The following is a 12,542-nucleotide window of genomic DNA, read 5'->3' as shown; positions in this document are numbered from 1 at the left end:
AATTGGCCATCAAAAAACTGGTCCTTTCCAGCCACTGACAAGCCCCAAAGAGGCAGATAGACGCGGAAGGGGCAGAGGGCAATCACAAGGGTCATATAGAGGCACAGTGGCAATCTTCAGCACCAAGAGGTAGTGAAGACAGTGCACAACAATACAGGAAGCAAACTCAATGACTCCCTCATTTCCATGCCAAGCAAGTCTCAGCTGGCTGCACCTTTGGGAGGGAAACTAGCATTATTTGCAAGCAATTGGCATATTGTCACAACAGACAAATGGATACTGGACATTATAAACAGAGGCTACAAATTTCAATTTCACACTCTTCCAAAAATGAGAGGCATGCCAAACCTACCACAAAATCAAAGGGTAGAGGCACAAGTGCAAATTTCAAAGCTCCTAAACATGAGGGCTATACAAAAGGTACCTACGCACCAACAAGGTCAAGGTTTTTATTCAAGACTTTTCCTGGTACCAAGAAAAGGAACCGACTGGAGACCCATTCTGGACTTATCCATCCTAAACACATTTCTACTCGTACCATAATTCAAGATGCTCACATTTTGGCTGGTAACATTGGACCTCAAGGAGGCATACCTGCATGTCCCAATCAGACAAAGCTGCAGAAGATACCTCAGATTTCTTGCAGGTTCAATCCACTATCAATTCTCTGCATTGCCCTTTGGCTTATCTACTGCGCCCAGAGTATTCACCAAGTGCCTGGCATCAGTGATTGCCTATTGCAGACTTCAAGGGATACAAATTTACCCTTATCTGGACGACTGCCTGATCCAAGCGGACAGCAAACATATACTACTGGAACATCTGGCATATGTGACATGGTTACTGCTTTCTCTGGGATACACCATCAACAAGGAGAAATCAAAGCTAACACCTTCTCAGAAAATAACCTTCCTGGGTGCCAGCTTGGACACAAACACCCAGATGGCATACCTTACGCCAGAAAAACAAGGGCAATTATCTCAGTACTTCAAAATACTAGCAAAAAGTACCAGGCTTACTGCAAGGAAAATCCTGCAGGCTCTGGGATTCATGGCATCTTGCATTCTTCTAATCCCGTGTGCAAAGCTGCATATGAGGAAACTTCAATGGTACCTAAAAAATCTGTGGTCTCAACAGTCACAGCTTGGAAGCAATTATTCCAATAATTCCCTGTCTACAAAAGGAATTCCTATGGTGGGCCCAAGCATGTCAAGTAAACACAGGCCTCCCATTCTGCAAGCCTCAAGCAAAACAAGTCATAACCACAGATGCCTCAGATTATGCCTGGGGGGCGCACATGACGGACAGGTGCATTCAGGGCAGATGGTCCCAAAAGGAAAAGCACCTTCACATCAATCAAAAAGAAATGCTGGCAGTAATAAATGCAATTACAGCTTTCAAGGACTTCCTGCATCCAGGACAATTGCTCATAAGAACAGACAACACCACAGTAATGTGGTACATAAACAAACAAGGAGGAACTCACTCATACCCCTTGTGCAGACTAGCCATGACTCTTTGGAACTTGGCTCTGGAAAGACAAATCGAACTTCAAGCACAGTACTTGCCAGGGATGGAAAACACACTGGCAGACACTCTGAGCAGAAATATGACAGATCCACACGAATGGAAGCTACATCCACAGGTGTTTACGGAGATAGTCCAAGCGTGGGGGAGGCCAGATATAGATCTTTTTGCCTCCCACAGAAACCATCAATTGAAAAGGTTTTGTTCAAGGACCTTCCATCCAAAGGCCTGGAAAGTGGACGCCCTTTCATTCAGTTGGACAACATGGACAGTTTATGCATTCCCACCTCTGCCTCTTCTGCCCAAGGTGCTTTTGAAAGCAAGAACAGACAAACCGAGGGTGATACTGATTGCTCCAGACTGGCCAAGGCAACACTGGTATCCACTCCTGAGGAGCCTAACATACTCCTCCCTGGTCCCTGCCTCTAATGCCTCTTCTGCTGACGCAGAACAACTACAAAACCCTTCACAGCCAGCTGAAAACACTCAACCTCGCTGCATGGAAAATTCCTTAACACCACATCAAACTCTACTCTCCAAGGAGGTGCAGGATGTCATTTTGGAGGCCAGAAGACCATCTACTAGAAAAACTTACTCCGCAAAATGGAAGCGGTTTTGCTGTTGGAATGAGAAAAGAGGACAGGACCCTAGAAAATTGAACTTGCCTCAGGTTTTACATTACCTAGCTGAACTACTGAGCAGTGGACTTTCATTTTCTTCAATCAAAATACACGCCTCAGCCATTTCTGCAGAATTCAACACGGATCCTCCTTTATTTTCACACCCACTCTTACGGCAGTTCCTCAGAGGGGCTAAGAATATAAGACCTCCAAGGAAACAACCAATACCAGCCTGGGACCTTAATTACATACTAGAAAAATTAACATTGCCTCCCTTTGAACCTGCTGCTTCAACAGATCTACAATATTTGTGCTGGAAAACAGCTTTCCTTCTGGCCATCACTTCAGCTCGTAGGGTTTCTGAACTACAGGCCCTCATGGCAGTGCAGCCCTTCCTCATCTTCCATCAGGACAGGGTTTCCCTTCGTACAAACCCATCTTTTATGCCTAAAGTGGTCTCTAGGGTAGCCTTAAACCAAGCCATACACCTTCCTACCTTTTATCCTAACCCTCAAAACAAAGGGGAAAGGCTGCTTCACTCTTTAGACATCCATAGGCAGCTACATTACTATTTGGACAGAACAAAGTCCTTCAGGAAATCAGACCAACTTTTTGTGTCCTATGCCGTAGGGGCTCCAGGGAAACCAGTTACCAAACAGACCATTTCCAAGTGGATTGGCCACTGCATACGTTTTTGTTACTCCTATCATGGGAAACCTGTCCCTACTGGTATCAGATCTCACTCTACCAGGGCCACAGCCACCTCTACAGCCTTCCTCAGTGGTGTGCCTACTAAGGATATCTTGGAGGCAGCCACTTGGAGTTCTGTACATACCTTCACAAAACACTACCATCTGCCCTTATATTCCAGAACAAGAGCAGGCTTTGCCACTGCTGTTTTGCAGGGCATTCTGGCTCAACCCAGTTCCTCATAGTACCTACCACCCTATGCATAGCTTTGGGACTCTACCCATCTGTGATTACTGCAGCTGTATGCACGATGAACATAGTACAGTTTTGTACCTACCATAAATGTAGATGTTCGAGTGCTAATACAGCTGCAGTACAGGTTTCCCTCCCTCCTTCCCCTCTTGGTAAGGCCATGGGGCCTAAAAACCTCCTCATACCTCCTGACTGGGTTATCCTGCTATGTTTTATTTGCTTGCATTTGTGGATTAGCTTTATTTATGTATTGCCTTCCTTTTGGGGGCACCTGACATCTGGGGCAAGAAAGACGGAAGAACATGGCGTCGGCTGTGTCTTATATACTCTGGCCTTCCTGACGTCAGAAGAGTAAGTGACAACAACCGACGCCGGACCAAGACTTTGGAATTCGGCCGACCGAGGGACCGCCTGACGGCTGAAAACCCATCTGTGATTACTGCAGCTGTATTAGCACTCGAACATCTACATTTATGGTAGGTACAAAACTGTACTTTTCCCATCCATTCATCAAGGTTGTGCTTGAAGAGAGAGTGAGGTACTCTGTTTGATGTGTATGGGAATTCTGTTTCAGAGATGGGGCAGTCACTGAGAGACAGACCTGTCTCTCCAGCAGGTTTTATTGATGTTGCATGTTAGATTCAGGCCTTTTGAGCTGGTAATGCGCAAGGAGTTAGATTTATGGATATTGATCATCTCTAGTAGGGCAGGGTTCAAGATTGCCTTGTAGCTTAGACACAGATCACCTCTGAGCAATCTGTATGATACCGAGTAGAGTGATAGTGATTTGAGCCTGTCTGCATAGGACAGGTGTTGGAGGCCATGGAGTCTCTTTATGAGGTATTTTTGTGGCCTTTCCAGTTGGTGCAGATGTTTGGAGAGGTGCACACCAAGCTGGGATTTGTACTTAATTATTGGTCTAATGAGGGAGGAGTATAAAGAGGTAATATCCTCTTCTGGATGCAGTCCCTTTACTTGTGAGATGAACCAAGTAAAAGGCTTTTCTGACCACTGCTGCTACATGATGGTTGAATATGAGATTATCACCCTGATTACCTAGGTCTCTCACCACAGGTTTGTGTTTAGGGGGTTGCCATTGATGTGGTAATCAGTGGGGGCCATGCTTCTGCTGAATCGTATGATACATTTTTTTGCATTTAGCTTGAGGCAATGACTTTGGCACCAGTCATTAGTTACTGTGAAACCCTCTTGCTGTATGTTAACATCATTTGGGGAGTCAATGACAGCACCCAACTTACAGTTGTCCACAAATGTGGTCAGCCACAGGCCTTTTGTCATTACCTGGACCTCTGAGAAGTAGATGCCAAACAGTAGGGGTCTCAGGACAGATCCTTGGGGAGGTCCACTAGTGACAGGTCTGCTGTCGGAGGTGGGGGTACCTAGTTTGACCTAGAGTCCTGTCGTTGAGCCAGTTAGCCACCCACTTGATGAGATAGGGATTTACTCCAAGTTGTGTTAGCTTTTCGATGATGCCCCAATGCAGGATTGTGTCAAAGGTCTTGACCAAGTCAAGGTAAGCTGTATGTACTGAGTTTCCCTTATCCAGGACCTTGGTGACAGTCATAAAGAAGTTAAACCGGTTTAGCAGGCATGATCTGCCCTTGATGAATCCAAACTGGGTGAGGTCAAGTGCTTGGAGATTGCCTATGTCCTTTTTTATGAGATTTCTAATAATGCATTCCATGGCTTTACAGATCAGACTTGTCAGGCTAATGGGGTGATAGTTTCCAGGGTCAGTAGTGCCACCACCTTTGTGCAAGAACATGATAATGGCAATTCTCCACTCTGCTGGAATGAAGCCTGTAATTAGGCTTTGGTTGAATAGGGTGCTGAATGGCATAGCTAGTTCTTGCTGCAGATGGTGCAGAATACAACCTGGGATGCTCTCAGGACCCATGGAAGCCATGTTCTTTACCTTGGATAGGCCCTTTAACAACTTGACCAGTGGAGATGTGATGTGCAGAACAAGTATCCAGGATGTCAAAAGGGCCTTTGGGGGGACAGGGGGTGAAGTTTGCGCTGAACCTATCTGCTAGCAAGTTGGTGCTGAACCTATCTGCTAGCAAGTTGGCCAAGTCAGCAGGATCAGTGTAAGTGATACTGTTAAGTACTAATTAAGAAAAAACCTGGACTTTGCCAAGGAGGTTCCATGGAGGTTCCTGACGTAACTGAAGAAAGAAGGCTTTGTGGTTTCCCTTTGTTTCATATGACACAAAGTGATGTCATGCTGCCAGCTACCCCAGCAGTAATATTTGATATTAATTTAAAAAGTCTCCGAGAGAGAGAGAGAGAGAGAGACTGCCTTTTGTATTTTGTCTTTGGCCTGGCAGCATCAGCTGGGAAAACCCACTCATCACATCTGTCGTGACTTGCTCTGTAAGTTAGTTAACTAGGGTACAGTAATTTCTCTTAGATACAGTTAAGAATATAGTGAAGTATAGCTTAGATGTTTTCTGTATTTATTTGAGACTGTCCTGCAATGTTCTTTTAAATATTTCCTGTGATTTTGAACTCTGAAGTTATTGTGATGATTTACTGAGTATTTTCCTCTTATTTATTATTAAATTTATTTAAAACTTTCAATTGTGGCTGGTCTGTCTAGAGATACTTAAGCTCTTAGAGTCCTTGCATATCTGCTTGGTGACACTGCAGGTCACTCTTAATAGCCTTGCTCTTGGTCAAACTACCATTTGGATTAATAGTAACATTACACAGTAGGATTGGCTACCCTTTGTTAAGGGCCTTAAAATAGCTGATAAGTAGTAGCTAGTGGCAGTGAAAACTACTTTATAGTCTGGGCAGAAGGGGGCATAGCTAGTAAACCTGTGCCCACCTTTCCTAGGTGTAGGTGTGTGTGTGTGTGTGTACATAAAATCAAACCTCAAAGAGAGCATGTGTGCGCAACTTGGGCAGTGATATGCGACCTGGGTAGTGACATGAAGCACTGGTTGGACAGAAAGGGTGCTGAAAGTCTTGGTTTGGCCACTCAGCTGAGATCGCAACCCTATAGCTGTGCCAGTGGGCAGTCTTATTGGGGATCTGATGAAAGAGGGACAAACCAGCCTCAGACTGACTGTGGTCTCTGTGTGCTCTTAAGGGAAATTGCACTTTACTGTGTGTGCATTTGTCATCCTCTCAGTGTGTACATCCCCCAATGTTGCCAGTGGTGAGGATTGAGGCTCCTTGATTACTGTACCAGTGGTGGGGCATCACATCTGTGTTTTCCCTTCAGTGAGCAATGGCCCCAGCATATGCAAATTTCATCCATAGCGCATGGGAGGATGACACCTTCACTCAAATGTAAGGATTCAAGAAAGTTAGTCTGTATAGATGCTTTATTGATGACATCCTATTTTTGTGGAAAGGCACCAGCTCAGAGCTTGGAAACCTTCCTTCAGGAGACTAAACCCAGCATCCGGTTCTTACAGTTAACAGGTTCAGGGAGAGGAAGGGTCCCAAGTCCAAGACCTTCAAATCCACCCTTCATACAAAGAGCACTTTCCAAAATAACTACCTTGATTTCCACAGCCAGCACCTTGCCTTTATGAAATGGAACATTGTGAGGGTAGCAGTACATATGGCTAAACAGAATTGTTAGTGAGGAAGATTTCCACCTCGAATGCCAGTGCCTCAGGGACTTCCTGGAAAAGCACTACGCAGAGGATCTAGTGTCCAGAGTCATGGGAGTGGTAATCACAGGGAGAGAAGTCCTTTACCCGCCTATCCTTAAACACTGATTACACCCTAAAGCCTGGGCACCAGAGGACAACACCCCAAGGTTTCCCTTGCCCATCTCTGTAGACGCCACCAGCATCAAAGGCATCCTCGTTAAAAACTGGGCACTCATAGCAGAGCACCCAGAGCTTGCCCTAATCCTTGGAAGCAGCCAAAATTTTGCTACAAAAAGAGGGTCTCTCAATGCCACTTTCAAATCAGAAAAGAGGCTGCAGGCATACACCCTCAACGCACCCCCAGGCATATACCAATGTGGGAAATGGCGCTGGTGTGATTTTTGTCATTCAAACCTCCAAGGTACGTCTCACCACCCCACAGGTGGTTATTCACATAAAAGACCATTTAAACTGTGAGACCCCCCAATGTGGTTTACATAGCAGTATGCTCTCAGTATAGCATAATACATTGCAAAAACCACAAGACTACTTAGGATACGGATAGAAAAACATGTGGGAGCCATCAGGAAGCGAGACCCTTGCAGTGTGCTAACCAGGCATAGTAGGACCCGCTCCCAGTTGTCCGGATTCCAGTTGTCAGCAGTTGAAAAAGTCACAGATCCTCTAGGGATTACCGACCCCCTTTGAAACACAGACAACCTACTGTTAGAGTTAAAATGGCATATACAATTGCGAACAGACGCACCCCCAGGACTAAATGAAAACCTGAGCATTTCCAGTGTCCTTAACCCATCCCCCGCTTGCCACACCAGTTAAATAGTATGCCTAGGTTCATTTTATGTTGTTTTCTGATGAAGTTTGACTGAAAACTTTACAATGAACGAAAGCTCACGAAATGTTATTTAATTAAATGAATAAAAGACTGGCCAAAACACCGAGAATAGCCTAGCATCTCTATTCCTTCCAAAATAGCAGACGTTTCTTAAGTTTTTGAATAGTTCTTTATATTTTTGCAGTTGTGGTGTTACGAAGTTTAAGAACAGTTAGCAATGAAAATGGAAGAAATGATGCAATCTGCAAAAATAAGCTCCAGCCAGGACATATTCAGTCCGACTATGCAAACAAGACAGGGGTACCTCACCCAGGAACTGATGAACCTGACCACACACGGCATCCCAGAGGACCTCACCCAGGCTATCCGAATGTTAGAGAATTTTGTAGAGAAGGCACGGATCTTTTTGAAGGGCATCCAAGCTTCAGGAATTCAGGTCACTAATCAGAACATGAATGCAGACCTCATTGAGCAAGAAACCGGGAATCCCCAAGGACACTATTTCTCGGAAGTGAACCAACTTGAGGAATTATTGGCCCCTATCACACACCGGTCCCTTCCAAGAAATAAGGGCATTTTCCAACCTCTGTGGGCTGACCACAAGATATGAGAAGGACATCGGCGAAACCTCCACAGGAGCCTGTAAACACCTCATCCATAAACTGAAAAAGTTAGCAACTGTATACAAAAGCACAGAGTACGACAACTACTATGCATTTTCAAGGAACTAGTACCCCAAGGACTAAGGGTGTACAAATTCCTCAACAACGTGGAACAGAACAACCCCATTTTCGACACGTTGTGCCAAATGTACAACAATGCTGGGCTGAAAGTGCTTGCTGTCCTGGTGGACCATAACAGGACTAGAATGATTAACCTTGTGGAACAGATTAGGACGCTTCACCTTGACATTATGAAGCATCTTCACTTCCACCATTTTGGCTACCTTTGGGACAGGATCCAAGCCAACAAAACATCATCTGTGATGGAAGTCTTTAATTGTGGGTTCTGTTACCTTAGCAGTCATCCACATGTGACTGCATGGGTCTTTGTGCAACATTGATCCTCAGATTGTCAATGTTTTCTTGAATTGCTGTGCTTCCTCAATGGATGAGGGTGAACTTGTGGGAGAATACCATGGGCACATTGTCCTAGTGCATTGTGTGACATCATTGTATGTCCTGGCAGATGATGTTCATGCCCCAACTCCTAGGCAGGAGTTTTCAGAGAAAAGTAGCCATATTGAAGTATTTTTGCAGGAGAGGACATCCAAATCATAGACCCACCAAAGAGGGGTGGTACCTTCACAGCTCAGCTGATGTGATGAGTACGTATTATTTTTTAAGTCTTTTGGGAAAGATTATGTTTTGAACTACAGGTGTGTGGCGAAACTGGATAAAAGCAATTTCAGCATCCTTGCATTGTAACAGCATGAACTGAACACTGGGGAGTAATGCAGAATGCATATGCATTTTATTTAAACTTGTTTCTTACTAGTGTAGTTTTCAAAGTCTATAATATCTAAGCATCAAACAGTAGACTGGGATACACAATTACACTTGGGTGGAACAATTAGTAGTACTGCTTTTGGAGTACATTATTTTTCTTTGGAAAAAAAACTTGCGTTTACATTATGAGATTCTTTACATTCACAGTCTGCTTTTGTTAGAAATCCTTGCAGAAAAATTTGTGTATACATTTAATGTATCCCATTTTTGTTTTTCAGTAGTATTATAGACTCCACAGAATACATTCAGCCTCCTGGATTCAGTGGCAGCTCACAGGTGAGGAAATATGCAAGGCAGGAATTTCTTTGATTATGCTAATAGATGGTTTTGGCTCAAATTTTATTTGCATTTCATTTCTTTGTTCATGGTCATTTGTCAGAAATATTGTACTACATAAAAATTTGTCAGATGTGAGTGATTTCACATCTGTGCTATGTGTATATCATGTCTGCATATTGATAAATGGGCATATGACACACTGAAGTTGTATCGCACTAATGATTTAAATGTATAAAATTCCATTCCTCCCTCCTTAGCTGGATTTTTCAGATCACTCCAAAGGAAGATTGATGGGTCCATTTTTTTCCCTGAACAGTAAAATGAAACCGTTCAAAGACTGGGATTGACTGCTTAAATATTTACATATGGGAGTAGATAAACCACTGAGAGACTAGGATATTTTTTGTGGAAGTCTGTGCTGCACTCATAACTTTAGGGGTCTCTGCCACAGGCAGAGCCCTGCATTCGAACCGTGTTTTGGATCACTTCTCCATCTTCCTATGCCGACCTGATGTCTCCAAGCCTTGGTATAAAGGAGGACATATGGTTGGCCATCCTTAGTGTTTTCTTGCCATGTGGTATTGTACAGACATTTATTACAGTCCATTGAGCAGTCTAGAAGTATAAGAGCAGGCAAGTACCCCTTGAGGGATTTCTTTGTTTTATTTTGTAGAAATACTTTTGTATTAGTTGCTGTATTTTTCTTGATTGTAATTCAGTTATCTGCATACATCTCAACTTCTTAGAGCAAGAAATCTGGACAAAGCCATCAATAATGGGGGGACAAAGCTAGAAAAATAGGAACAATTTTTAAATAGTGCTCTTACAAACTTAGAAAGTTGATGGAATCATAGGTTTTACATTAGAATGCATTTTCGGAAGGCTTTGAAGTCTGAAACTCACATGTCTGTCATTATTTTTGTACTTCAATCTTTAATGATTTGCCAGCAAACTACAATTTTATGAAAAAATGGACAAAATATGTGAGGCAAAAATCTGGACATTCAGTGAAAATATGTGCAGTTGAGAGGTATGGGTTATCTGCTGGCATTTGGTTGTGGCTATTCTGAGGTCCTGGAATACAGGCCAGTCAGTGTGTGTGTGCACCTGTAAAACATTAACTTTAAAGATGGACACAACAAGCATGCTTATTGTTTTAGGACTTTGACTAAGCCATTGCCTTGTGTTATCTGCTAATGCTTTAGGCCCAGAAGTGTCACAGCTAATAGAGATGTCATTCTTGTGCATTTAAATGACGAGGAGCTAAAAAATGTTCATTCATTGTTTGTCAGTGACATCTGACAGCAGTTGCTCAAGACACCTCTTGTCAGAAGTGTAGCTCCAGTCCTGAGAAATCTGTTAGTGTCTCAAGACCTTTTTGATCTGAGGACATTACTAAGGTATTGCTTGTTCAGCCAGTCTGCCCCCAGAGGCTGAAATGTTAGTCGACTCAAGCATACCAGTCTGGCCTGAGCACAAGGTGGACTTTTCCAGTGAAGACTACTCCACACTATCTATAGAGAAAACATCTCATTAAATACAGAGAAGGTATACCGAATCATCAACATTGGCAGATATCCTAAATGAAGCAGGTGTACTACCCCTCATCCTTTTTAAAGGTGGAGTAGAAATACTGCAGAAGATGAGGAGGGTGACTTAGATTGTTTCTCACAGATGTTTCTGCCTGGAATGAGATACTGATAATGCAAACATGTTAGTTCCAGAATTCTGGATGGATCACCTGACATTTGGGATACCTTAGTCCTTAAGGGGGACCATTTTCAGTGGCAAACTGCAGAGAGGTCTCCTTCCTAAAAGTGAACGAAAATCATGACAGTCCCTTCCTCATGGAACCCTAAACCAGAACAGGAGGTGTGTCATGACAGCTTGGATGGTTGATTACTGATTCTATCCAGGCAATCTTTTTCAGAGAACCTGTTATCTGTACTAAATACAACTAGGAAAAAAAAAAAAAAAAAGAGTACTAAGAAAACATACACAGCAAAATGGAAAAGGGTTTTTGTCTGGTGCAAGGTTAACTATATTCTACCCAACCAAGCAACATTGAAACAGGTGTTGGAATACCTCTCACACCCCTACAAAAAAGATGGTCTTATTCTAGTGTAAAAGCGCATGTTTTGCTGTACTGCCTGCATTGCCTTTCCATGTCCCATCTGGTTTATGCTCATTGCCATACAAAATGCAAAATGATTTTTAAATGTGGTCTTACATCTTATCCAACCCAGACATAAGCTTGCACCCTCTTGGGACTTAAATTTTTATGTGCTGAAAAAAAATCCTTTGACCCAGTAGCCTCAGCACACCTCAAGTTGCTTACATGGAAAACAACCCTGCTTCTGGCTGTCACCTCAGCCAAGTGCTTGTCTGAGCTGCAAGCTCCAGTATGCAAAGAGCCCTTTAATAATTTTCGTAGGGACAGAGTTACGTTGAGAAATCATCCCCTCTTCCTTCGCCAGGGTGTCATCAGATGTCTTCTTAAACCAAGCTGCTTTCCCTGTATTTTTTCCTAATCCACAGAAAAAGGGAATACATCACTCTTTAGATGTACACAGACAACTAAGATACTACTTAAGAAGAAAGACATTCCCAAACTGATCTGTCCAGTTATTGGTGACTTTTGCAGAAGGTGTAAACACAGAAGATCAGTGTGTAAACACAACTACAATCCATTTTGCAAGGTCTATCACTTCTTGTTACTCTCGCATATTCCTGGCAGAGTTTATTCAACAAGAACAAAAGTTGTAACTACCACATTTTTGAAAGATTTCTACATAAAGCATTGTACAAAGCAGCCTTTTGGTCTTCTCTATACACATTCAGTAAACACTAACACTTTAGTGCCATACCCAGAGCTAGAGCTGGGTACATCTCTGCTGTCCTGCAGTGCCTGGTATCCCCAGCTTAGAGCTCTTTAACATCCTAAGTAAATAAGTAAGTAAATAAATTAAATTAAATTAAAATAAATAAATAAATAAATAAATAAGCAAGCTTTGGGAATCCGGCCAAGACTTAGTTCTACAACATTCACTGTGCTGCACGTAGTTCAGTTGTGCAGATAACTTACCTTAATTGCAGATGCTTCAGTAGAGCAATGTTTCAATGTTTTTCCCCACCCTCCTACCCCTCTTCTCATTTGCTGTGGGGTTAGGGGTATTCTGTC

The 12,542-nt window shown here is 43.1% G+C and overlaps 1 protein-coding gene across 1 annotated transcript in view; it reads left to right on the top strand.

Annotated features, from left to right (window-relative positions):
* COP1 (COP1 E3 ubiquitin ligase) overlaps positions 1-12,542 on the top strand; it is a 1,660,397-nt gene that overhangs the window by 450,187 nt on the left and 1,197,668 nt on the right. Inside the window, exon 9 of the mRNA XM_044085965.1 lies at positions 9,301-9,358. Within this exon, the coding sequence (XP_043941900.1) occupies positions 9,301-9,358 (58 nt within the window). The remainder of the gene's footprint in view (positions 1-9,300; positions 9,359-12,542) is intronic.

The sequence above is a fragment of the Protopterus annectens genome, chromosome 10.part0, assembly GCF_019279795.1.
Source record: "Protopterus annectens isolate FY-2018-M chromosome 10.part0, PAN1.0, whole genome shotgun sequence".
Taxonomy (NCBI): domain Eukaryota; kingdom Metazoa; phylum Chordata; order Ceratodontiformes; family Protopteridae; genus Protopterus; species Protopterus annectens.
Note: the sequence above shows the minus strand (reverse complement) of the source record. Positions and strands in the feature narration are given on the sequence as shown.